This window comes from Oryctolagus cuniculus, chromosome 10 (genome assembly GCF_051225735.1).
Source record: "Oryctolagus cuniculus isolate XC-2025 breed Fujian yellow rabbit chromosome 10, ASM5122573v1, whole genome shotgun sequence".
NCBI classification, from domain to species: Eukaryota; Metazoa; Chordata; class Mammalia; order Lagomorpha; family Leporidae; genus Oryctolagus; species Oryctolagus cuniculus.
The window spans coordinates 101,347,830-101,369,453 of record NC_142876.1 but is presented as its reverse complement, the minus strand read 5'-3'; the positions used below and the strand labels follow the sequence as shown (position 1 = coordinate 101,369,453).

Genomic DNA, 21,624 nt, shown 5'->3' with positions numbered 1-21,624 from the left:
GTCCTTACAGGGCCCACTGCCCAAGACACAAAGATTAGCGGACACCAGTCAAAATTAAATGTAGGACTCGGTGACTTCAGATGACGCTTAAGAATGGTCAGCTCATGTTGGGAGCCATCATGGGAGTCCTGGTTGCACAGATGAGGAAGTGGGAGCGTTTGCATTTAGGTCAGAGCCTGAGCCAGGAGGCAGAAATATGACCACACCTTTTTTTTTTTTAAAAGATTTATTTGAAAGGCAGAGTTACAGAGAGGCAGAGGCAGAAAGAGAGGTCTTCCATCCACTGGTTCACTCCCCAAATGGCCAAGATGAAACCAGGACCCAGGAGCTTTTTCTGGGTCTCCCATGTGGGTACAGGGGCCCAAGGAGTTGAGCCATCTTCCACTGCTTTCCCAGACCATAGCTGGATCAGAAGTGGAGCAGCCGGGACTCAAACCAGTACCCATATAGGATGCTGGCAATACAGGTGGCGGCTTTACCTGCTACACCACAGCATTGGCCTTGACCACAATTCTTGTACCTTGACCTTAGTAGGTAGGAGTGTCATAGTTGGTAATATGGGAAGGTAGAAGCCTATTGACTGTAATAAGTTGGAGAGTGGGGGCATACTCTAGGCCTCATTTGGTGCCCCTAAGCTTCCCAGGGTCTTAGCACTGATGGTGGGGCCCTTGTTACCTTCAAGTAGAGCCAAGTTATGCAGTAGGAATGGCAAAATCTCTTGATGGGGTCAGTGCTCCCAGCCACTTGTCCTGGCATAGGGAAGGGTGGGTGGGGGCTTCAATCAGAGTTGCATGAGCTATAATCAGAAGCTCCTCCTTGGCACTTCTCCTCCTTAACTATGGATGAGCCCTATCTCTAGCCCTATCCATGGGTGAGGACTGGCTACCTACTATCAGGACAAATCCAACCTCACCTACCCCAGTTGTCTCTCGCAACTTTTCCAAGGCCAGCACCTGTGTGCAGGCAGGCTGGGGCTATGAAAACAGAAGTCACTTCCACCAAGAGGCAGAGCCTGTCCTCCAGGGATGGCACTAGCACAAGTGTGTCCTGGAAAGGAGATTCCTCTCTGGTGATCTCAAGTCCAGTGGTCAGCGTAAAATGGAGGCCCAGGAAAGCGGATCCATGTCCTGTCTTTCCCTTCCAGATACTTGAGGTAGGAATTAGGGTTCAAGGGGGGGCGGTACATCACTCCCTGAGGGGATGTTGAATCTTCTGCCTCCTGGTGCTCAGTATGTTCCAAATGGAATTCTCTGGGAGCATTCATCAGAGCAGAGTCTAACTTGACTTTGGTGGATGTTGAACCTACAGGCGGAGAGACTACAAGGTGAACTCAGGATCCAACCCTTGCTTTCCATTTGGCATCTTATATGGTCCAAGTGGACCCTAGACCACATCCACCTAAGCATAGAGAAGTGGTGGAAATCTAGTTGTAAATGAAGGCAGTGTCCTGTGTGGGATTGCCAGGAAGAAAGGCTGCCCCCTGGGGAGGGAGAGGAGGAAGCGCACATAAAAAGCAAAAAAGCAGCAGGAGGAAGCTAAGGCCATCAGGAGTATATTTTTGAAAATACCAGCAAGATTTCAGTTGAGGACAAATAGGGATCCCTGGTTTTAGCTTTATGGTGTTCCGTGGCTAAGAGCGATTTTGGGGAAGCAGTGACTACAGACGAACACGGCAGATGAATAAGCAGTGGGGCCTGTGAAGACAGAAGGCTTCAAGAATTTGGTCAGGGAAACTATAGGGGCCTGGGGCATTTGTAAGTGCCTGATTACTGGAAAGGAATGGGAGGAGGTTTGGGTCAATGTTAGAGGGTCTTCTGGTGGTGTGAGCACTGTGTTGGGGGTGGCACCAGTGCCCCAGGTGAGGTGCAGGTTGGGAGTGAAGTAGGGTGGGAGGATCGAGGCCCTCCAGTTGGGGATCCCTGCAGTCTGTGAGGAGCCCTGACACAACCGACCCTACATTGCCCTCTGACTCTGCTGGCCCCTGAAAGGGCTGACGGCTTTCTCTGGGAGGCCACAAAGAAGTCACGCAGGCCAGAATGTTAATGCCCCCACACAGCTGATCAGGAGTTGAGAATGCGTACTTCAGCTCCCTTGCTCTGGGGAGCAGCGATCACGTGAGGTCCATGTTCTGTGCTGGTGCCTAGGATCTGTCCCTGGCTGCTGGCAGCGGCACCTCACTGGACGACAGACACCTCCTTCATTGCCTGCTGTCTCCTTGCTGCCCCTCCACTGGAACTTCTGGCCTCATCCTCCACACTAAACACATGCGCTTGTATCTTTGTCTCCGTGTCTGCTTTGGACGTGAAAGGCATCACAGCAGTGAGCAAAGACAGCTGCAAGGACCTCTTCCGGCAGGTATCCTTGGGCCCGGCTAGAAACCTCAGCTGACAGTCTGAGTGCCCGGGAGGTGTGCTGAGCCCTTTTCACACCAGTCTGTTCTTGCCTGATCCCTGAGTTGGCTACAGGCAGGCCCAGGATGGTGGGGGTGGAAGTCATAAAGTGCCTTGAGCCCCAGGGTAGCCCAGGCCTAAGGCCAAGGTGCCCATGTGGCAGGTTCCCTGGCCTCTGGCTCTTCCCTGGCCCTTTTTCAGAGCGACCCTTCTCTCCAAGGCCTGTACAAAGACCCTGAGGCCGGTACTGTGTTCCACTCCGTCCTCCCAGCAGCCTCAAAGCTCGCTACAGAACCTATCCTGCGCCTTGCTTGGCAGTCGGGTAAGGGCTGCCCAGTCCTCCTTCCCCATCAAAGGCCCGGGCCACGTCCCCAGCGGCCTCCAGGGGGCGCCGCCGCGGAGTCCTTCTTCTGGCTCCTTAGAGCTCAGCGACGGTGGGAGGGCGACTGCTCCTCAACCCCCCACCCCACCCCCCAACAGCTTCCGCAGCAGGACTCCAGGGCCTGCACGCCCAGGCCGGGTCTGGCTCAGAACGACGCCCCCCTCGCTATACACATATTGTGCCGCTCACTGCTGCCTCATTTCTACCCGCGCCTGAGCCCGGATCTTAAATCCTGGCAGGCCCGCTGTCCACATGTCCGTTTGTCTGTACCTTTGTGTGCCACCATGGATTGGCGCGCCCTGCCCCGGCCACGGTACGTGCAGGGTTAAGGCGGGAGGAGGTCTCCCCGAGTCGGGGTGGGGGGGCGAGGGGCGGGCCCGGCCCAGCCCCGCCCCGCGCCGGAGCCTTGCGGGAGCCCCGCCGGAGCCCGGCTTCAGCCCTAACCAGAGCCGGCGTCAGCGGAGGCGGAACGGCGGGCCCCGCGCCCCGGCGACACCGGAGCCCCTGCCGGTGAGTCCCGCGGGAGCCGAGCTCGGGGGAAGTTTGGGGCGTGGGGCGTAGAGCCTCAAGCGCGTTCACCCAGACCCGCCCCCCCCTCCTCGAGCTGGAAGTTTGGGGCCAGGAGGTCCCCCCCCTGCCAAGGGTCCAGGAGTGGAGCCCTCGTGGGAAAGGGGAGGCTGAAGAACACAGGTGATCGGCTGTGCGGGTTCCCAGAGCCCAGCTGCCAGCTGCTCACTGCTGCGGGAAACGCCCCTGACTCCGGGACCTTAGAGTCGGGGCTCATGAGCTTCCCCTGCAAGCCCCCCTCCTTCTGGACACCCTGGAGCCTGATGGCCTGGACAAACCCCTGAGGGTGGACCTCAGGGAAATGTGGAACCCTGGCGTCCAGCTCCCCTGTTCCATTGATCGCGGGCTCTGGCTGGTTGCTGGTGGGAGTGGCAGAACCCTGTGGAATGGCCTCCGAGGGTGTTGTGAGGATTCCCTGGGGTCTGGCCTCGACAGCGGGTGAGGGGCCTGAAGGCTGGTCCCAGGCTGCCCAGGCACTGCTGCAAACCAGTCAGGGGAGGCTACAGTAGGTCTCCTTTCACGTAGAAGGGTGCTGGGATGGAAAGTCCTGTTCCAGTCACCGTGCCTCCCACCCAGACAGGATGAGACCGAGCTACTCCTGGGCATCAGGGCAGGGGAGTGGAAGAGACTCCCCGGGGCAGTCTTCATAGGCAGATGCTCGGTGTCTAGGGTCCCGCCTCCCTCCAGCTCCAGGAGGGCCGCCCTGATGTTACCCTAGCCAAAGCAGTGGGTCCTCCCCCTTACCTTTCACACCAGAGATTTCGAGCCGGCCCTGCCCTCAGCTGCAGGCTGCTCATATTTGCTGAGGGGCTGATCAGCGGCCCTGACCCTAGTTCTTGCTCTCTTCTGCAGGTGAAGGCGAGGTCTCTGGACTGGTTAGACTCCCTCTTGCAACTCTGGTGGAAGCAAGATGAGCCCCTATGGTGGCGCCTCAGTGAGGCCTGCAGCCTGAGCAGATAGCATGGCCTGCCACTGGCAGTGAGAGACATGGCTGCAGGAGGTGGCCGGGCCTTTGCTTGGCAGGTGTTCCCCCCCATGCCCACCTGCCGGGTGTACGGCACAGTGGCACACCAGGATGGACACCTGCTGGTGCTGGGGGGCTGTGGGCGGACTGGACTACCCCTGGACACCGCTGAGACACTGGACATGGCCTCGCACACATGGCTGGCACTGGCGCCCCTGCCCACTGCCCGGGCGGGTGCAGCTGCTGTGGTTCTGGGCAAGCAGGTACTGGTGGTGGGCGGCGTGGATGAGGCCCAGAGCCCAGTAGCTGCTGTGGAGGCCTTCCTGGTTGATGAGGGCCGCTGGGAGCGCCGGGCCACCCTCCCTCAAGCAGCCATGGGGGTTGCAACTGTGGAGAGAGGTGAGTGGCCTCTCAGGGTCCCTCTAGTGCCCCGACACCCTCCTCCCCTCCTGACTTGGTCCCTCACCCTCAGCGATCAGATGAGAACTGTCACTTTCGCATGGGTGCCCTGCCTCCAGTACGGTTGCCTTGCCTCCTGTATCCTCTCCAAGCTACTCTATGCTGGGCTTGCAGCAGTTTCTGTTAATTGTCTTTCTGGCAGTGAGGTGGGTGGCGGAGCTCAGGTTGGCCTCAAGATGATAGGAGGCCCAGCGAACTCCCCATCCCATTCCTCATTTCTGAGTGGTGGGGGTGGCCTAGTGACACGCATGGTTATAAATAGTCTGGAGTGGGGGAGGGGAGCGGGGCCTTGGCTCAGAGCCTGGAAAGTGCTTAGACTGCCCTCCCTACACACACACACACACACACACACACACACGCACGCGCCAGGAATCCTGATGTGGACAAAGGCCAGCCTGACATGGGAATGGTTGCCATGGAAGCCCTTGGCTGACTGGCTCATCACCACAAAGACCCCCTGACATGCCCCTAGCTGACCCTGAGAGTCTGACAGAAGGCAAGCACTTACTCTAGTGAAAGGGTTCGGTGTGGTGGTGCTAGGACGACATCTGGGCCCAAAGGCTTGTGACCAGTACCTCTACCCTGCAGGCCCAAGGCCCTCTCCCAGCCCCACTCCCACTTCCAGCTGATCCCTTGAGCGCCCTCTCCAGACTGAGCTTCATACTGAGAGATTCCCACATGGCCCATGCCCCTGGCTCGAGCCACCCCCTAACCTCTTCCTCCTGGGGAGCCCCCACCTCGTGGCCTCTAGGTCTGACCACCGGTCCAGGCCAGCCCTGCTTGGATGCCAGACTCGGTTGCCATAGCATCTCCAGGGAGACGGAGATGGATTATAATTAGATCAGCTGCCTCCTGCTCTTCACTCTGAGGGGCCCTGGCCAGAGCGGGAATCCCAGCTATCCCAGCCCCCATTGCAGACCGGCAGCCAGCAGGATTTCCAGCAGACTTACAGGTCTCCACTTACCCCAGGCCTGACCAGGGGAGCTGTCAGAACAGGGAGCTCTGGCCAGACTTGAGTATAATCTGAATTACTTCTTTTCTATACAGATGGTATGGTATATGCTCTAGGGGGAATGGGTCCTGACACGGCCCCCCAGGCCCAGGTACGGGTGTATGAGCCTCGCCGGGACTGCTGGCTTTCGCTACCTTCCATGCCCACACCCTGCTACGGGGCCTCCACCTTCCTGCATGGGAACAAGATCTATGTTCTGGGTAAGGGACTGGGCGGGGGGAGCGGTGTGGGAGAGCAGCTCAGAGTCCAGAAGTTCCTGTCCCCATAGGTTGGCTAGAGTGGGGATCAAGCTTGGTTTAGGATGGCAAGACTTGAGAAGTGTCACTGGGGAGATCAGGTGTGCTCTGAGGCTCTGACATCTGGCGGCTACCCTGGGGCTGGAAAGCAAAACCTTAGTTGCCTGTGGATCTGTGGAGTGGATGAAGCATGAATGCGTGTGCACAAAGCTGGGTGTGGAAGCTGGAGCCGGCAGATCAGCAACCTAGTGAGGGAGGGACCAACCAAGCCCCCACACTCCCTCCTGGCTATCCCAATTCCTTTGACAGGGGGCCGCCAGGGCAAGCTTCCGGTGACTGCTTTTGAAGCCTTTGATCTGGAGGCCCGTACCTGGACCCGGCACCCAAGCCTGCCCAGCCGCCGGGCCTTTGCTGGTTGTGCCATGGCCGAAGGTAACGTCTTTAGCCTGGGTGGCCTGCAGCAACCTGGACCCCACAATTTCTACTCCCGCCCACATTTTGTCAACACTGTGGAGATGTTTGACCTGGAGCATGGTAAGCAGTGGCTGTCCTGGGCTGTCCTCCCATTTTCCGTGTGAGGAAGGGGCATAGTGTGTGATGAGATCTGACCTCCTTTCTTGCTCCTGCCAGGGTCCTGGACTAAGTTGCCCCGCAGCCTTCGCATGAGGGATAAGAGGGCCGACTTTGTTGTTGGCAGCCTTGGGGGCCACATTGTGGCCATCGGGGGCCTGGGTAAGTCTCTGTAGGACTGGGGGTGGGGGTGCTCAAGACAGGAAACACCAGCCAAGGGTCAGGTTTTGTGAGTTTCATTTGCCCATCCAGGAAGCAGGCAGGGTATGATCTGCCTGGCCCAGCTGGAGTCCCACAGCAGGGGCCTAGGAGGCAGAAGCTGGACAAATGACCACTGAAAGCATGGTTAAATGGACAATGAATGAAGGAAGGAGCAAGGCACCAATAGCTCAGCCTGGGGTGATAACTACAGGGCCATTCTCTGGGCCCAGGGAGCAAAAGGATCTGGAGCCCCTTACAACTTTCTGTCTCCTTGCAGGAAACCAGCCGTGCCCTCTGGGCTCTGTGGAGAGCTTCAGTCTTACACGGCGGCGCTGGGAGGCACTGCCTGCCATGCCCACGGCCCGCTGCTCTTGCTCTAGCCTACAGGCTGGACCCCGGCTGTTTGTCATTGGGGGTGTAGCCCAGGGCCCCAGTCAAGCTGTGGAGGCACTGTGTCTGCGGGATGGAGTCTGAAGCCTGGTGAGACCTGTCCAGTGGGGTAGCTCAGTGCCAGAGGCAGACGTCTGTGGCTCCTTTTGCTGCCGAGGGAGCTCACTGTGGCTCTGTGGGATAGGGAGGCACAGGGGTAGGCACTTGAGACATGGCCTTGGGGGACTTGGGTTCAGGGAGCCTTTGTCTTTCTTGCACGGCACACGTGTGCTCACACCCACCTTTAGCACTATTCATTCACGGACCATGCCTAGCTCTGTCCTTGCCCTAGAACCTAGTAGGTCTTCTGTCCAACTGGGATGTTGGGAGAGGGTGAGCTAGCCTTGTGCTCTGCAAGGTCAGTGCCTATCTGGAGTTGATCTGGCCTATCCTGGCTGCCAGCCTACCACGAGGGTTCCAGTAGACCCAGGAGTGTTCAGAGAGGGTGGAGGACACAGAGGGGATATAGGAGAAAATGTGGGGACCGGCAGAGGGCCAGAGGAAGGCTGGCTTCGGGCCCTCTACATTACTGGTAATATGACCTTGGGCAAGTCATTTCACCTCTCTGTGCCTCAGCATCCTCATCTGTCAATGGGGATCTGTGAAACCTTCCTGCCCTACCTACCTCACAGGGCTGTTGTGAGGACCAAGGGAGTTTGGATACGGAAGTAAAAGCACTGCTAAAATCTGCTGTGTGGCTCTTGGTATAGACTTCCAAGTTGACCCCACGGCCTCTGCCCGCCCAGGCCCTCTGGGGGCCTCAGCTCTCCCAGGGATGAAAGTCCAGGGGTGCTTCTTGGATCTGGCCTCTGTCCCCCAAAATGACCTTGTGTCTCCGCAGCTTTGCCTTTAGTGACACGGGGCGACTGCTCTCTTCTATTGTTCCGGATGTTAGGGAGCACCATTAGTTTGCCAAAAGAAGAGCTCAGAAAACAGAGGCCTGCACTGTGGTAAAGCGAGTTAGGCCAGGTTCTAGTCCTGCTCTGCTTTGGATCTAGCTTCCAGCCAATGCACCTGGGAGGGCAGCAGAAGATGGCCCAAGTGCTTGGGTCCCTGCCACCCACGTGTGAGACACAGATGGAGTTCCTGGATTCTGGCTTTGGCCTGGCCCTGCCCTGACGACCATCTAGGGCACATAGGGAGTGAACTAGCTGATGGAAGATCTCTCTCTTTCCTGATAACTCTCAGCCTTTCAATTAAATAGAATAATCTTAAAGAAAACTGTAACAAATCCCATGGTGTTAAGATGACCTCTAGGTCCAAGTCACACAGGGGCTCCTCAAAGCCCTTGCCCTCCCCTCTACAAAGATGCATGACCCACGGGAGCCAGGGCAGAGTCTCTCTGTCCCAGCTGTGGAGCAGCCATCTCTTGGGCAGGACAATGTCCCTACCCAACAAACTCCTCAAGAACAGCAGCCTTCTGGAAGAAGCTGCTAGCCCCTTGCCCCTCCCTCCAGCCTTTGCTGCCCACTAGAAGGGGCCTTTGGCTCCACTTCCCTTGCAGCTACACCAAACAAGGTCCCGCAGCTGGGCTTGCTGCAAGAAGGGAGAAGTATTTGGATCTCTGGAACCTGCCTCTTGTGTTCACAGCAAGCCTCCTGGACTCTAAGCTTCATGCAGTCCTTAACCCTTTCTTACTTAGTGGCAGGCTTCCAGGACAGCACCTCTCCTGCACAGCATACAGACACCATGGGCAAGTGCCATAGGAACCAGGTGTAGGGCCTGGCTGCACACCACCATTCTTCGGTTGAGCTGTGAGTACAGAGAGACTCCTGTGTTAACAGTCCTTTAATGCTCGGGACCAGTTTAGACACTCAGAGACCCCAGCATGAATGTAGTGCTGCAGCAGCTTGGGTCTTGGGATCCCCGGGAGGTCGGGCAGTGTGTCAGCGACTGATGCCTGGGTCCCTACCTTGTTGGTGCCACAGTGGCCGCCCAGCGATGGCTGGCAGAAGTTCTGTTGGTAGGTGGTGCTGACATGTGGAGGCCGGACCTGCACAAAGTGGACGAGGCGCTGGGGTTGACCACAAAGTCCTGGGCCTGTTCGGAAATCAGACTGGTAGGAAGATTCCAGGGGCTGCTGCTTGCTCAGCTCCAGCTCACAGGGTGCCCAGCGCAGGAAGGTGTGCCGCTGCCACAGGCGCTGCAGGTCTTTCCGTCTTCCGATTCCCTGCAGCAGGCAGTAGGGGCCCTCCTCAACGGTACAGGCCCTTGGCCCACAGTCTTGGCACCAGACACCCACTTGGGCCCCACCTAAACTCACGTCTGCTTGGTGATGCCTGGCCTGTGCTTGGCTTCCCCGATACATACCCTGGCCTCCTTGGTTTGCCTCCCCAGAGGTGCCATCCATTCCAACATGAAAAGCTCTTAGAAGGTCAGTGACCCCCAGGATATTTGCACCTGGTCAGGGCAGCTGGCAGAGGAAACCACTGCAGAGGGCATCTGGGGAATGAACTGTTTCTCAGAGGAGAAAGGTGGTGAGAAGATAGGTACTCCTCTGCCTGTGTAAGCAGCCCTCCCTCCCCTCAAGGTCTTATCCATTCTGCCACCTGCTCCGTCTTCCACTTCAACTAGGCTGGGGGGCCGGCCGCTTCCTTTCCTCTTTCCAACACTCACTTTGTCGAAGGATGTGCGATTGTCGTGCTTGGAGAAGAAATGCTGCTGCACTGGCTCCTTGAAAAACAGTGACAAAGAAGGTGGGTGGGGACAGTTAGGTCCTCCAGATGTTACCTCAGGGCCTGTGACAGAGGGAAACTACCTGGAGCCACCACCATCCCTGAGCCGCTAAACCATCAACACTCTGAAAGGGCCAAGGCAAACTGAAGCAACACCTCGTTCCAGGGACATCTCATCCTGGCACTTGCCCTCAAACAGAAGCCTCTGCAACTTGGGAGATTGGGAAGAGGGCTGAGGCTTCTACCAGGACATCTTGCCATCAGAGGGGCAGGGGTTCAAGCTTCGCACTGGGCCCTTTAGCATTCAGATTGCCCACAACAAGGCTTCAGTCTCCTTCTCCCCTCTGTCCGCACTCCCTGTCAGCACACCCAATCTCTTGGCCTTAAATAACATCTGGAAACAAATTTCTGTCCCTGGCTGAAATTCTTTCCTGAACTCCAGACTCATTAGTCAACTTCCTACTTCAGATCTCCACGTAAATGTCCAACAGGAGGTCTCCAAACACAGGACTGAGCTTTGGATCATCCTCAAACCCGTCTATTCACAGTCTCTGCCAGCTCGGGCCATGGCAGCTAGATCCTGTCAAACACTGCAGAGTCCCCTGGACTCTCTTTGCTCATATCCCACAGTTAATACACCAGGGATTGCATCAAACACATCTCCAGGATCAGACCACTCCTCGGCATGCCTCCTGCAGTCCCAGTTCCAAGCCATCTTTCTCTCTTGTGTAAATTATTGCAGAAGCTTCATGCCTAGTCTCTAGTTTCGATCTTGCCTCCCCAATCTATTGTTCTCTTGGCAGCCTAAATAACCTTTTAGTAAATCTTATTTGCCAAAAATCCACAGTAGTTCATGTTTATGATAATCAAAGCCATCAACCTGGTCCATGAGACCCACATGATATTGGTCCTTCTGTTATCAGCAACCACACTGGCCTCACTGGTCCTCAGCTGTGCCGGGCACTCCCGCCTCGGCCTCTGCACCACTCATTCCTTCTGCTGGGCACACAGATAATTCCCTCCTTCCTCTTGAGAGGCCTTCCTTGCATACTGGGTCAAGAGTCCCAACTCCACATTTTCCACCACCTCACACACCGTATGATTTTGTATTCTAATATTGCCTATTTTCTGATATCTTCTGTTAGAACATGAGCTCCATATACAATGGGGATTAAAATCCCAGGGCTCATTTAGGGAAAAAAAAAAAAAACTTAGAAAATCTTCAGGATCTTGAGCTGGACAGAGTTCTTAGACTTGACAGCAAAGCAAGAGACATAAAAGAATAAATAAATTGGACCTCATCCTCATCAAAAGTTTAAAAGTCTATGTAAAGAGGCTGAAAAGCTACAGAATTGCAGAAAATATTTACCAATCACATATCCAACCAATATTAGTATCTAGAATATATGAAGAATTCTAACAACAGCAAAGCAACAATCTAATTAGAAAATGGGCAAGCAACATGAAGACATTTCACCAAAAAGAATATGTAGATGGCAAATAATACACAGAAAGATGTTCAACATTAAATATTAGGGAAATGCAAGTTTAAACCACAAGAGATGTCACCACTTATTTATCAAGATGACTAAAATTAAAATATGGATAATACCAAATATTAGCAAGAATGCAGAGAAACTGGACCACTTATACATTGCTGGTAGGGATGTAATATAGTACAACCACTCTGGAAAACAATTTGTCAGTTTCTTAAAAAAATACAACTGTCATATATCCTAATAATCATACTCCTAGACACTTACCCCAGAGAAATGAAAACTATGTTTACCTAAAAGCCTGCACACAAATATTGCTATCAGCTTTATTAGTAAGAATCAAATACTGAAATCAGTCCAGATATCCTCAAGAAGAAAATTGTTAAACAAACTGGTACATACATGCCATGAACTGCTGCTCAGTCAGGAAAAGAAATCAACTATTGATACACATAACTTGGATGAAATCATGCTGAGCATGAAAAGCCAATATCCAAAGATTTCATACTGTATTATTCTGTTTAAATAACATATTTCAGTGGCAAAAGTTAAGAAATGGAGGAGCGGCTGGCACTGCAGTGCAGTAGATTAGTCCTCCACCTGCAGTGCCGGCATCCCATATGGGCGCCAGTTCAAGTCCTGGCTGCTCCTCTTCCAATTCAGTTCTCTGCTATGGCCTGGGAAAGCAGTAGAATATGGCCCAAGTGCTTGGACCCCTGCACCCACATGGGAGACCCTGGAGAGGCTCCTGGTTCCTGGCCTTGGATTGGCACAGCTGTGGCCATTGCAGCCATTAGGGGAGTGGACCAGCAGAGGGAAGACCTTTCTCTCTGTCTCTCCCTCTCACTGTAATTCTACCTCCCAAATAAAGAAAATCTTAAAAAGGGGGGGGGGGGCAGTGCCTTGGTGCAGTAATCCTCTGCCTGCAGTGCCGGCATCCCATATGGGTGCCAGTTCTAGTCCTGGCTGCTCCTCTTCCCATCCAGCCCTCTACTATGTCCTGAGAAAGCAGTAGAAGATGGCCCAAGTCCTTGGGCCCCTGCACCTGCATGGGAGACCAGGAAGAAGCACCTGGATCCTGGCTTCGGATTAGCTCAGCTCCGGCCATTGCAGCCTTTTTGGGAGTGAACCAACGGACAGAAGACCTTTCTCTCTGTCTCTCCCTCTCACTGTTGTAATTCTACCTCTCAAATAAATAAATAAAATCTCAAAAAAAAAAAAGAAATGGAAGAAATATTATTGGTTAGGTATGAGAGAGAAGTAGAGGGGTGGAAGGCAAGTGGGTATGGTGATAAAACGACAGTACAGGGATTCTTGTTGGCCAGTACCTAGACTGTGCTGATGGAAACACCAGCAGAAACATTTTATAGATCTTAACATACACAACACACACACACACAGTACAAATAAAACCGAGATCACCTGAATGAGACTGGTAGTGGCATAAGTGTCAGTGTCTTGGTTGTGATATAATTCTGTATCTCTGAAAAATGTAACCATTTGGGGAAATTGGGCAAAGTATAAAAAGGATCTTATGACTTAAAATTTCTTAAGAATCTATATTCATCTCAATACAAGTTTCAATTATAAAAAAAATCTGTGACAGGTGTTTGAGAAAGTCGTTAAGATGCAGGTCAGAATGTCTACATCCCACATCAGAGTACTTGGGCTCATGTCCTGGCTGCAGTTTCCTGCTAATGTGCATCAGATGGCGGCAGGTAATACCTCAAGTAGTTGCGTGCCTGCCGCCTCTGTGGAAGAACTGGATGGAGTTCTGAGCTCCTGGTTTCAGCCCTGCCCAGTCCCAGTTGTTGCAGCCATTTAGGGAAGGAACTAGCAGATGGAAGATCTGTTTATATGTCCCTGCCTTTCTGCTTTTCAAATAAATTTTAAAAACATTTTTTAAAGTGTGTAAAGAAAAATAAATAAAAATTGAAAATACTTCCAAGTGAGTGGGCATTGAGGTGTTGTCTTTGTGGCACAGCAGGTTAAGACCCTCTTGTGGGTTGACGCCACGGCTCCTAGGCTAATCCTCCGCCTTGCGGCGCCGGCACACTGGGTTCTAGTCCCGGTCGGGGCACTGGATTCTGTCCCTGTTGCCCTCTTCCAGGCCAGCTCTCTGCTGTGGCCAGGGAGTGCAGTGGAGGATGGCCCAAGTGCTTGGGCCCTGCACCCCATGGGAGACCAGGAGAAGTATCTGGCTCCTGCCATCTGATCAGCATGGTGCGCCGGCCGCAGCGCCGGCCGCGGCAGCCATTGGAGGGTGAACCAACAGCAAAAGGAAGACCTTTCTCTCTGTCTCTCTCTCTCACTGTCCACTCTGCCTATAAAAAAAAAAAAGAGAGAGAGAGAGAGAGAGAGAGAGAGAGAAAAAGAAACCCTCTTGTGATACTGGCATTCCAGATTGGAGCGTGGGTTTGGGTACAGGCCACTTCACTTCTGATCTAGCTTCTTGCTAACACACCTGGGAAGGCAACAGAAGACAGCCCAAGTACTAATGTTCCTGCCACCCATGTGTGAGACCAAGATGCAGTTCTTGGCTTCTGGCTTCAGCCTGGCCCAGACCTGGCTGTTACAGCCATTTGGAGATTTAGAGAGTGAACCAGAAGATGGAAGATCTTTCTATCGCTCACTCTCCCCCTCTCCCCCTCCCTCCTCCTCTCTTTTTTATTCTTTCTCTACACTCTGCTTTTCAAATAAATAAATAAATATTTAAAAGAAAATATTTTTAAAAAAGATGCCCATGTGGCATATTGGAATACTGGATTTGATTCCTGGCTCGGACTCCTGAGTCTAGCTTCTCGACAAGGTGGACCCTTTGAGGGAGCAGTTATGTCTCAAATAATCGAGTCTTTGCCACTCTCATGGGAGAACTGGGTTGAGTTCCAGGCTTCTGGCTTCAGCACCAGCACAGCCATGGCTCCTGTGGGCATTTAGGAAGTGAACTAGCAGAAGATAATCTCTCAATCAATCTCTCTCTATCTCTCTTTTTAAAGATGTATTTATTTATTTGAAAGTCAGAGTTACAGAGAGAGGAGAGGCAGAGAGAGAGAGGTCTTCCATCCTATGGTTCACTCCCTAGATGACTGCAACGGCCGGAGCTGCACCAATCTGGAGCCAGGAGCTTCCTCCGGGTCTCCCATGCAGGTGCAGGGGCACAAGGACTTGGGCCATCTTCCTCTGCTTTCCCAGGCCACAGCAGAGAGCTGGATTGGAAGTGGAGCAGCCGGGACTCAAACTAGCACCCATATGGGATGCCGGCACTGCAGGCGGTGGTTTTGCCTGCTACACCACAGTGCCGGCCTTTCTCTCTCTCTCTCTGAAATGCTTAAAAAAGTTGGGGCACCTAGAAAAAGTTTCAATTGACCTCCAAATTTCTTCACCTTTAAAATAATTTATTTATTTTCATTTTACCTGAAAGGCGAGGGACAAAGAAAGTGACCTTTCATCTTCTGGGTCAGTCCCAAAATATCTGCCACAGACAAAGCTGTACCAGGCCAAGGACAGGAGCCTGAAACCCAACCTGGGACTCCCAGGTGAGTGGCAGGCACTGAAGTACCTGCTGTCTCCCAGGAAACTGGATTGGAAGTGGAGGAGCTGAGACAAGAACCAGGTACTTCAAGATGGGTTGCAGACGTCCCAAGTGGCGACTTAACTGCTGTGCCAAACACCGGCCCCACTTCCCCATTTCTATCTTCAGCTACAGAACTGTACACAGCCCTGGAGTGTGGATGCCTGTGTTGTTGGAGGCAGCTCCTACTCTGGAAACTCATTATTCCTACAGTGGCAGGATCATCTATTGACTCCCACTGATTTGAGTTTTGTTCTCACGACTGTGGGAGTGTGGTGAGAAGAGCAGTCATTTCCTCTCCACCCAGGCAGTTCTGGGCACTTTTTTCCCCTTGAGGAGAACGATCACCCAAATCTTTATTTCTCAACCATTTTGAGCTCCTTTCCCACCAAGGGGTCTCTGAGCAGGTGGTACCCAGGCAGGACTTCCACCCTAAGAGGCCTTGAAGGAGAGGGCAGGATTCACATGTGGGAGAGCTGAGGGCCCTGTGGAGGCTCAGTGCAGTGCTGAGAGAGGCTCCTCTGCGGCAGGCTGAGGCTTGGGGCAGCAGCAGGGGACCACATACAAAGGAGCAGACCGTGGCTAGGAGCGTCTAGGACTCTTGTCTGCCCTTAGGAATGGACAGGACCATGGTCACACTTTCCAAGACTCAAGCAGGTGATGACTAGAATAGACTAGTCTGGTTCAGAGGAAAAATGAAAACGGAGAGAAAAGAATGTCCTTGCATCTGGATGTCTTGACAGAATTTGTGCCTGCTGCTTGCACTAAAGGAAAATGGATGCCGTATCTTGGAAAGGCTTAAGCAGCAATAGCACCATCAGGCAGCTAAAGGCTGGTGCCTCTCAGCCAACGAGGAAATATAACGTGCACTTTTCCTGAGCAGTTCCTTTAATTAAAACAGCTTTAGGATCCAGAAAGAGCCATGAGACTTGACATTTACACAACCTGAGCCCAAGACACACTGAGCAGGATATTTGGAGATGTTGACAGTGCTTGTAGATTCTTTTTGTAGAAACGTTTTACTTTGACCAACAGCCAAAATATGTCTCCCACGTGTCTGCTCCTGGGGGATGAGCTTACAGATTAAGAGGATGTTCTTCTGGTCTCTGGAATGAGAGCTGCCACTAGGGGATAACTACAAACTTGCAGCAAGAAGGCCCAAGAGGCTTTTGTTTAAAATTTATGTACTGGGGCCATGCTGTGGTGCAGCAGGTTAAAGCCCTGGCCTGAAGTGCCTGCATCTCATATGGGTGCCGGTTCTAGTCCTAGCTGATGTTCTTCTTCTGCCTTTTTTTTTTTTAAGATTTTATTTATTTATTTGAGAGGTAGAGTTACAGTGAGAGGGAGAGACAAAGAGAAAGATCTTCCTTCCGTTGGTTCACTCCCCAGGGGGCTGCAATGGCCAGACCTGTGCCTGATCTGAAGCCAGAAGCCAGGAGCCAGGTGCCTCTTTCTGGTCTCCCATGTAGGTGCAGGGGCCCAAGCACTTGGGCCATCTCTACTGCTTTCCCAGGCCACAGCAGAAAGCTGTGGAGCAGCCAGGACTAGAACCAGTGCCCATATGGGAAGCTGGAGCCGCAGGTGGAGGATTAACCTACTGTGCCACGGTGCCGGCACCCCGGCTGCTGTTCTTATGATTCAGCTCTCTGCTATGGCCTAGGAAAGCAGTAGAAGATGGCTCAAGTTCTCGGGCCCCTGCACCCACACGGGAGACCTGGAAGAAGCTCCTGGCTCCTGACTTCAGATTGGCGCAGCTCTGGTCGTTGCGGCCATCTGCGAGTGAATCAGCAGATGGAAGACCTCTCTCTCTCTCTCTGTCTCTACCTCGCTCTGTAACTCTGTTTTTCAAATAATAAATAGAATAAATCTTTTTTTTAAAAGATCTATGTACTTATTTGAAAGACAGAGTTAGAGACAGAGAGGGAGAGACAAAGATATTCCATCTGTTGGTTCACTCCTCAAATGGGAACAGCTGCCAGGGCAGGGCCCAGCTGAAGCCAGGAGCCAGGAGCTTCATCCTGGTCTCCTACATGGGTGGCAGGGGCCCACACACCCAGGCCATTCGCAGGGAGCTGGACTGGGAGTGGAGCAGCCGGGACATAGACGAGTGCCCACATGGGCATATCACAGGCACTGGCCCTGGATGCTGATGCTTTAACCTACTGTGCCACAGTACCAGCCCCTCCAGGTTGCTTCTTGCCCTGCATTGCCTTTACTCTATCACTCTAAAAACGGAGGTGGCCCTGGCTGGGCAGTCTGCAACTGCATCTGGGCTGTGTTTGCTAAGAAGTACAGGGCAGTCCTTCCATGCTATGGAAGTTCAGACCTCCAGGACCCTGCTCTCAGTCTAGGAAAACAATTCTTGGAAAATCAAGTAGGACTTGTCAAGAAGCTGGGAAGAAAGAAGCTGCAGTGAGTGGAGCATGTTCTGGGCTCCCCTTCAGGTCCTCTGTGTCTGCCTTCACCCTGTTCTTGCTTAGAAGGCTGACCTGTGTGTACTTTAGACCAGGCTCTCTTCATTCTGGTCTCCAGGGAGCTCTGGGAGGAGATGAGGAAAATAAGGAGATGGTATTTCTTCTCCTGGGCCAGCTCCCACCTGGCTACGACTCTCCATCTCCACTCCTCTAAGGGTGGCTCTCACCACACTGCTCCCACCTTGTCCCTCTAGGCCCAGCAGTAATAACCACTTGGTAGTTACCAACACATAAGACCACTTTTTCCAGGGATTTGCACACCTACTCCTTTGCAAACACCCCCCTCAGTTCTCCTGCTTAGAGTATGTCTTTACTGTTGGAACCCTGACTGATAATACACAGTGCCTCCTCCTTGTCTCTAGACGTGCAAGTGGTCCTGTATCCCTCTCCTGTTCTATGGAAGCCTTTTCCAGCTACTTAGGCACCTCTGCCATCATTCCTTTCAGTCCTCCCTGGCCAGATGTGTGGGCCAGTACCCAGCCTCCTCCTACACTACTGTCCTGTCTGACCAAAGGAAGCCTGCTACTCATTCTCAAGTCCTGGACTATGAGGAAGGCTGTGGGCTGGACATCTGGCTTTTGAGGCATCAAGGACTCTGAACTTGGAGGTCGTTGTCTGCAAAACTCAAGGCTCAGTTCCTGAGTTCTAGAGGCTCTCACCCCATAGCTACATATCTACCTGGGCCCTGATCCTTCTGCCTCCTCCTTTTTTTTCTTTTTAAGATTTATTTACTTGAAAGGCAGAATTATAGAGAAGCAGGGATTGGAGAGAGAGACAGAAGAGGAGAGAGGGGAGAGGGACTGAGAATCTTCTATCTGCTGGCTGACTCCCCAAATGATTGCAATGGCTGGCTGGTCCAGTCTGAAGCCAGGAGCCCAGAAATCCATCTGGGTCTTCCACAGAGATGGCAGGAACTGAAGCTCTCAGGTGTCACTCATTGCTTTCCCAGGTGCATTGTCAGGGAGCTGGGTTAGTAGTGGAGCACCTGGGATCTAAACTGGCACTCACGTGGGAGGGCAGCATCACAAGCAGCAGCTTCACCCACTGAGACACAATGCCAGCGCCCCTCCTTTTCTAGAAGGGGTAGTGAGCAGGACTGTCCAGCTTGACACCTGCTCTTCTCTACCCTATCTGTAGGGAGATCTGAAAGTTCAGAGAAGAAGAGCCAAGCTTCACGCCTTTCCCAGGGCTGGGCTGGTCCCAGGTGTCAGTCCCACTGAGGAAGGGCTGGGTTTGATGCTCTTAGGGCTTGGGAAAGCAGGAAGTAACCCATCCACCCTCACTTCCCTCAGGAATGCCTGGTACCTGACATCGCTGCAGGAATGCTGTTGGAGGCTGGGGCTTGGCTGCAAGGCGGTATTCTCTAGCACTTTCATTCTTGAATTGTCCTCTGTAGTGCCCATAGAAGCCACTGTTGTGCTATAAGAAGGCAGAAGGCAGACACTCAAACCTCCAGCTTGGGTTCCAGATCTGGGGGCCCCCTCTTGAGGGTTCCAGGGAACCCAGGCCAGAATCCCCTCATGGGAGTTCCTGACAGAATATAAAGAATATGAGGAGGAGGGACACTCCTGGAGAGGGGCCAGCATGGAGGTGTTTCCATCTATCATAGGGACAGTTGCCACCAGCTGTGCTGACCCACCTGGAGGAATGTGTGCGTGGGGGTGGGGAGGTACCGGTGGTGTGGTCCTTCCCTAAGGAGCCTAAGAGGATGTCCTCTTTTTTATGCTCCCCACAGTTTTAATAGTGATCAAAGGTCCCTGAAGAGCAAAGCCCCACTTCTTCTGCATCTATTGATGAAGTTGTGAGCACCTATTTGCCATACACACACTGCTATTCTGAGGGAAGAGAGAACCCCTCTAAACTTCGAGTACCCAAGCAAGGGAATAAACTTTCTGAAAGGACTATTTCACCAACAGAGGATGCCTTCTAGAGAGAATTTCAGAGAGAAGCACTGGTGGAACACAGACATGAGCACCTACCTAGAGTCCAAGAAGGGGCCCTACTATACTTACACTGTCGGGTGAACACCTGGTAGGGTGTCCTCATGGCCTAACCTCTTTGTCCTGTGTTTTCCTGATGATTGTGTCTGGTCCTCGACAATCATAACCCCGAGTAGAAGAACCTGACTATGCTGATCCTGGCCTCTGGCCACCACGGTAGGCTACTTAACAGGATTAGGAAGGCCTTTATCTTTCCATCCCACTAAAAACTATCCATCCTACTGTTGGTCAAGAATCACTTGCTCCCTATTCATTTAGTTCAACAGTATTTACTGGACCTTAACTGTATTCCAGGTGTGAGGCTGGTTATGGGAAATACACACTTTGCCCTCAAGATGTTCCCAGAGTAGAGAGCAAACTCCAGAAGTTGGGTGGATGTCAAACAATGAATGGGGAGTAAATGGGGTGTCTAAAGGATGAGTTTAGCTGGCTAGAAGACCACCAGGATGCATGGAAGGGGACATGGTATTGAAGAGCCAAAGTGACTCCATTTTAAAACAATTAAAAAAGCAGCCTCTGTTTCCCATAGCAGACCCGGGTCCTTGTAAAAGCAGGCATTCAGGCATTCCGGAGATATCAAAGCTTACCAGGGACAGCTAGCTCCGTAGACCAAGGACAGCACAGGAGAGATTGCTAAACAAAGTAACTCCCTGTACCCAAAGCTCCGGTGCTATAAGCCCCCGCTGTAACTCCCTGTACCCAAATCTTCCATGCTGTATGCAACTCTTTTTTTCCTGCTGATGTAGTCCTTTTTTCCTTTAAAAACTCTCCCAAACAAAGATCGGGGCCTTACTCCTTCCTCCGCTGCGCGGGTTGGTTGGATGGGGTCCCTGTCGCGGCTTGTACTCCCAAATAAAGCTTGCTTTTGCAGTTTGGTGTGATCGACTCTCTGGGGGTCTCTGCGGGGATCTAACCATCTGGGCACAACAGTATCAATCAGTAAGATTAGGCAGCCTCCAGGAGTGATCTCAGATGGCAGAGGACAAGCGGGCAGCTCATGGCCCTCCAGCAGCCTGGATCCTGGATGAAACCTTTTCTTACTTCACTCTCAGGACTCACTCAGATTTCAGGTGCAACCCCAGGGTCAGGCGCCAGCACAAACCATAAAGTGCACTCTTACCCAGGAGCCTACTAAAGCACTTTGCATCTTTCCAGGAAGAGAACAGAAAAGACAACTTTTCTTCTTCTTTTTTTTTTTGAGGCTATATAGGTCTGAAGATAGAGATCTGAAGTCAGTTTCTTGTTGCTTAGTGACAAGGGGGTAGTGACTCCATAATGCTGCTGTTTGTTGAGGCAGCAGCCAGTCTGGTGCCCCTCTGTGTTGCTGTTTCTTCTCTGAGAGAAATCTGCTCCTTGGCACTAACAGCCTGGGAGAGCCCTTACAAAGATATAGGGCTCCACAGTGGAGTCCAGTGGACTTGCAGCCAATACAGTATTAAAGAACACTGCAGAGGCAAGATGTGCATTTTAAAAACTATGCATTTAAAAAAATGTTTATTACTTTCATCTACTTGAAAGGCAGAACAATAGACTGAGGGAAAGAGATAGACTTTCCACCGATTCACCTCCTAATGCCTGAAACAGCAAGGGATATATATATGTATATATACACATACATAGGTGTATGTGTCTGTGTGTGCATGTGTGTGTTTCTGTAGGTAACCACACTGCCAGGGATATAAATTTAGAAAGCAATCCTTGGAGTCAGAAGGAATGTTAAAAGGGTTGATGGATCTTTTTCTTTTTAAAATACTTATTTTATTTATTCGAAAGTCAGAGTTACAGAGAGAGGTAGAGACATAGAGAAAGGTCCTCCATCCACTGGTTCACTCCCCAGTTGGCCACAACGGCCAGAGCTGAGCCAAAACAAAGCCAGGAGCCAGGAGCTTTTTCCGGGTCTTCCACATGGGTGCAGGGGCCCAAGCACCTGGGCCATCCTCCACTGCCTTCCCAGGCCACAGCAGAGAGCCGGACTGGAAGAGGAGCAACCGGCACTAGAACCAGCACCCATATGGGATGCTGACACTTTAGACAAGGGCTTTAACCTGCTGCACCACAGCGCCGGCCTTTTTTTTTTTTTTTAAGATTATTTATTTGAAAGTCAGAGACAAAGTTACACAGAGAAAGGAGAGATGAGAGAGAGGTATTCCATCCGCTGGTTCACTCCCCAGTTGGCCGCAAGGGCTGGAGCTGCGCCG

The 21,624-nt window shown here is 52.4% G+C and overlaps 2 protein-coding genes across 6 annotated transcripts; one reads left to right on the top strand and one right to left on the bottom strand.

The window, feature by feature from the left end:
* The first annotated feature begins 2,774 nt into the window (after window positions 1-2,774).
* On the top strand, window positions 2,775-7,896 carry KLHDC8B (kelch domain containing 8B). 5 transcript variants are annotated; one of them, XM_070050831.2, is made up of 6 exons: window positions 2,808-3,085; window positions 4,192-4,702; window positions 5,810-5,974; window positions 6,320-6,544; window positions 6,641-6,742; window positions 7,059-7,896. In XM_070050831.2, the coding sequence occupies exons 2-6, from the start codon at window positions 4,327-4,329 to the stop codon at window positions 7,253-7,255; spliced, it is 1,065 nt and encodes a 354-aa protein (XP_069906932.1). In that variant the 5' UTR covers window positions 2,808-3,085; window positions 4,192-4,326; the 3' UTR covers window positions 7,256-7,896. The 5 variants fall into 5 exon arrangements, with proteins under 5 accessions (XP_089162408.1, XP_069906932.1, XP_089162407.1 ...); XM_089306281.1 differs by lacking the exon at window positions 2,808-3,085 and adding an exon at window positions 3,130-3,282 and having other exon boundaries at window positions 4,192-4,566; XM_002713421.6 differs by lacking the exon at window positions 2,808-3,085 and adding an exon at window positions 3,130-3,282.
* Window positions 7,192-20,573, bottom strand: CIMIP7 (ciliary microtubule inner protein 7). The gene is made up of 4 exons (XM_008260648.4): window positions 20,547-20,573; window positions 18,732-18,845; window positions 9,827-9,883; window positions 7,192-9,401 (listed from the first exon to the last, which is right to left on the bottom strand). The coding sequence occupies exons 1-4, from the start codon at window positions 20,571-20,573 to the stop codon at window positions 8,988-8,990; spliced, it is 612 nt and encodes a 203-aa protein (XP_008258870.3). The 3' UTR covers window positions 7,192-8,987.
* Window positions 20,574-21,624: the final 1,051 nt, after the last annotated feature.

What these genes read in the sequence shown, in the direction of transcription:
- CIMIP7 (XM_008260648.4), bottom strand. Translation starts at nt 20,573, where the DNA reads ATGCAAAGTGCTTTAGTAGGCTCCTGG. An exon ending in GTGCTTTAGTAGGCTCCTGG is followed by an intron (nt 18,846 to 20,546) that starts GTAAGAGTGCAC and finishes GCCTTCTTATAG; the next exon opens with CACAACAGTGGCTTCTATGG. An exon ending in CATTCCTGCAGCGATGTCAG is followed by an intron (nt 9,884 to 18,731) that starts GTACCAGGCATT and finishes CTGTTTTTCAAG; the next exon opens with GAGCCAGTGCAGCAGCATTT.
- KLHDC8B (XM_070050831.2), top strand. Translation starts at nt 4,327, where the DNA reads ATGGCTGCAGGAGGTGGCCGGGCCTTTGCTTGGCAGGTGTTCCCCCCC. An exon ending in GATGTTTGACCTGGAGCATG is followed by an intron (nt 6,545 to 6,640) that starts GTAAGCAGTGGC and finishes TGCTCCTGCCAG; the next exon opens with GGTCCTGGACTAAGTTGCCC. An exon ending in TGTGGCCATCGGGGGCCTGG is followed by an intron (nt 6,743 to 7,058) that starts GTAAGTCTCTGT and finishes GTCTCCTTGCAG; the next exon opens with GAAACCAGCCGTGCCCTCTG.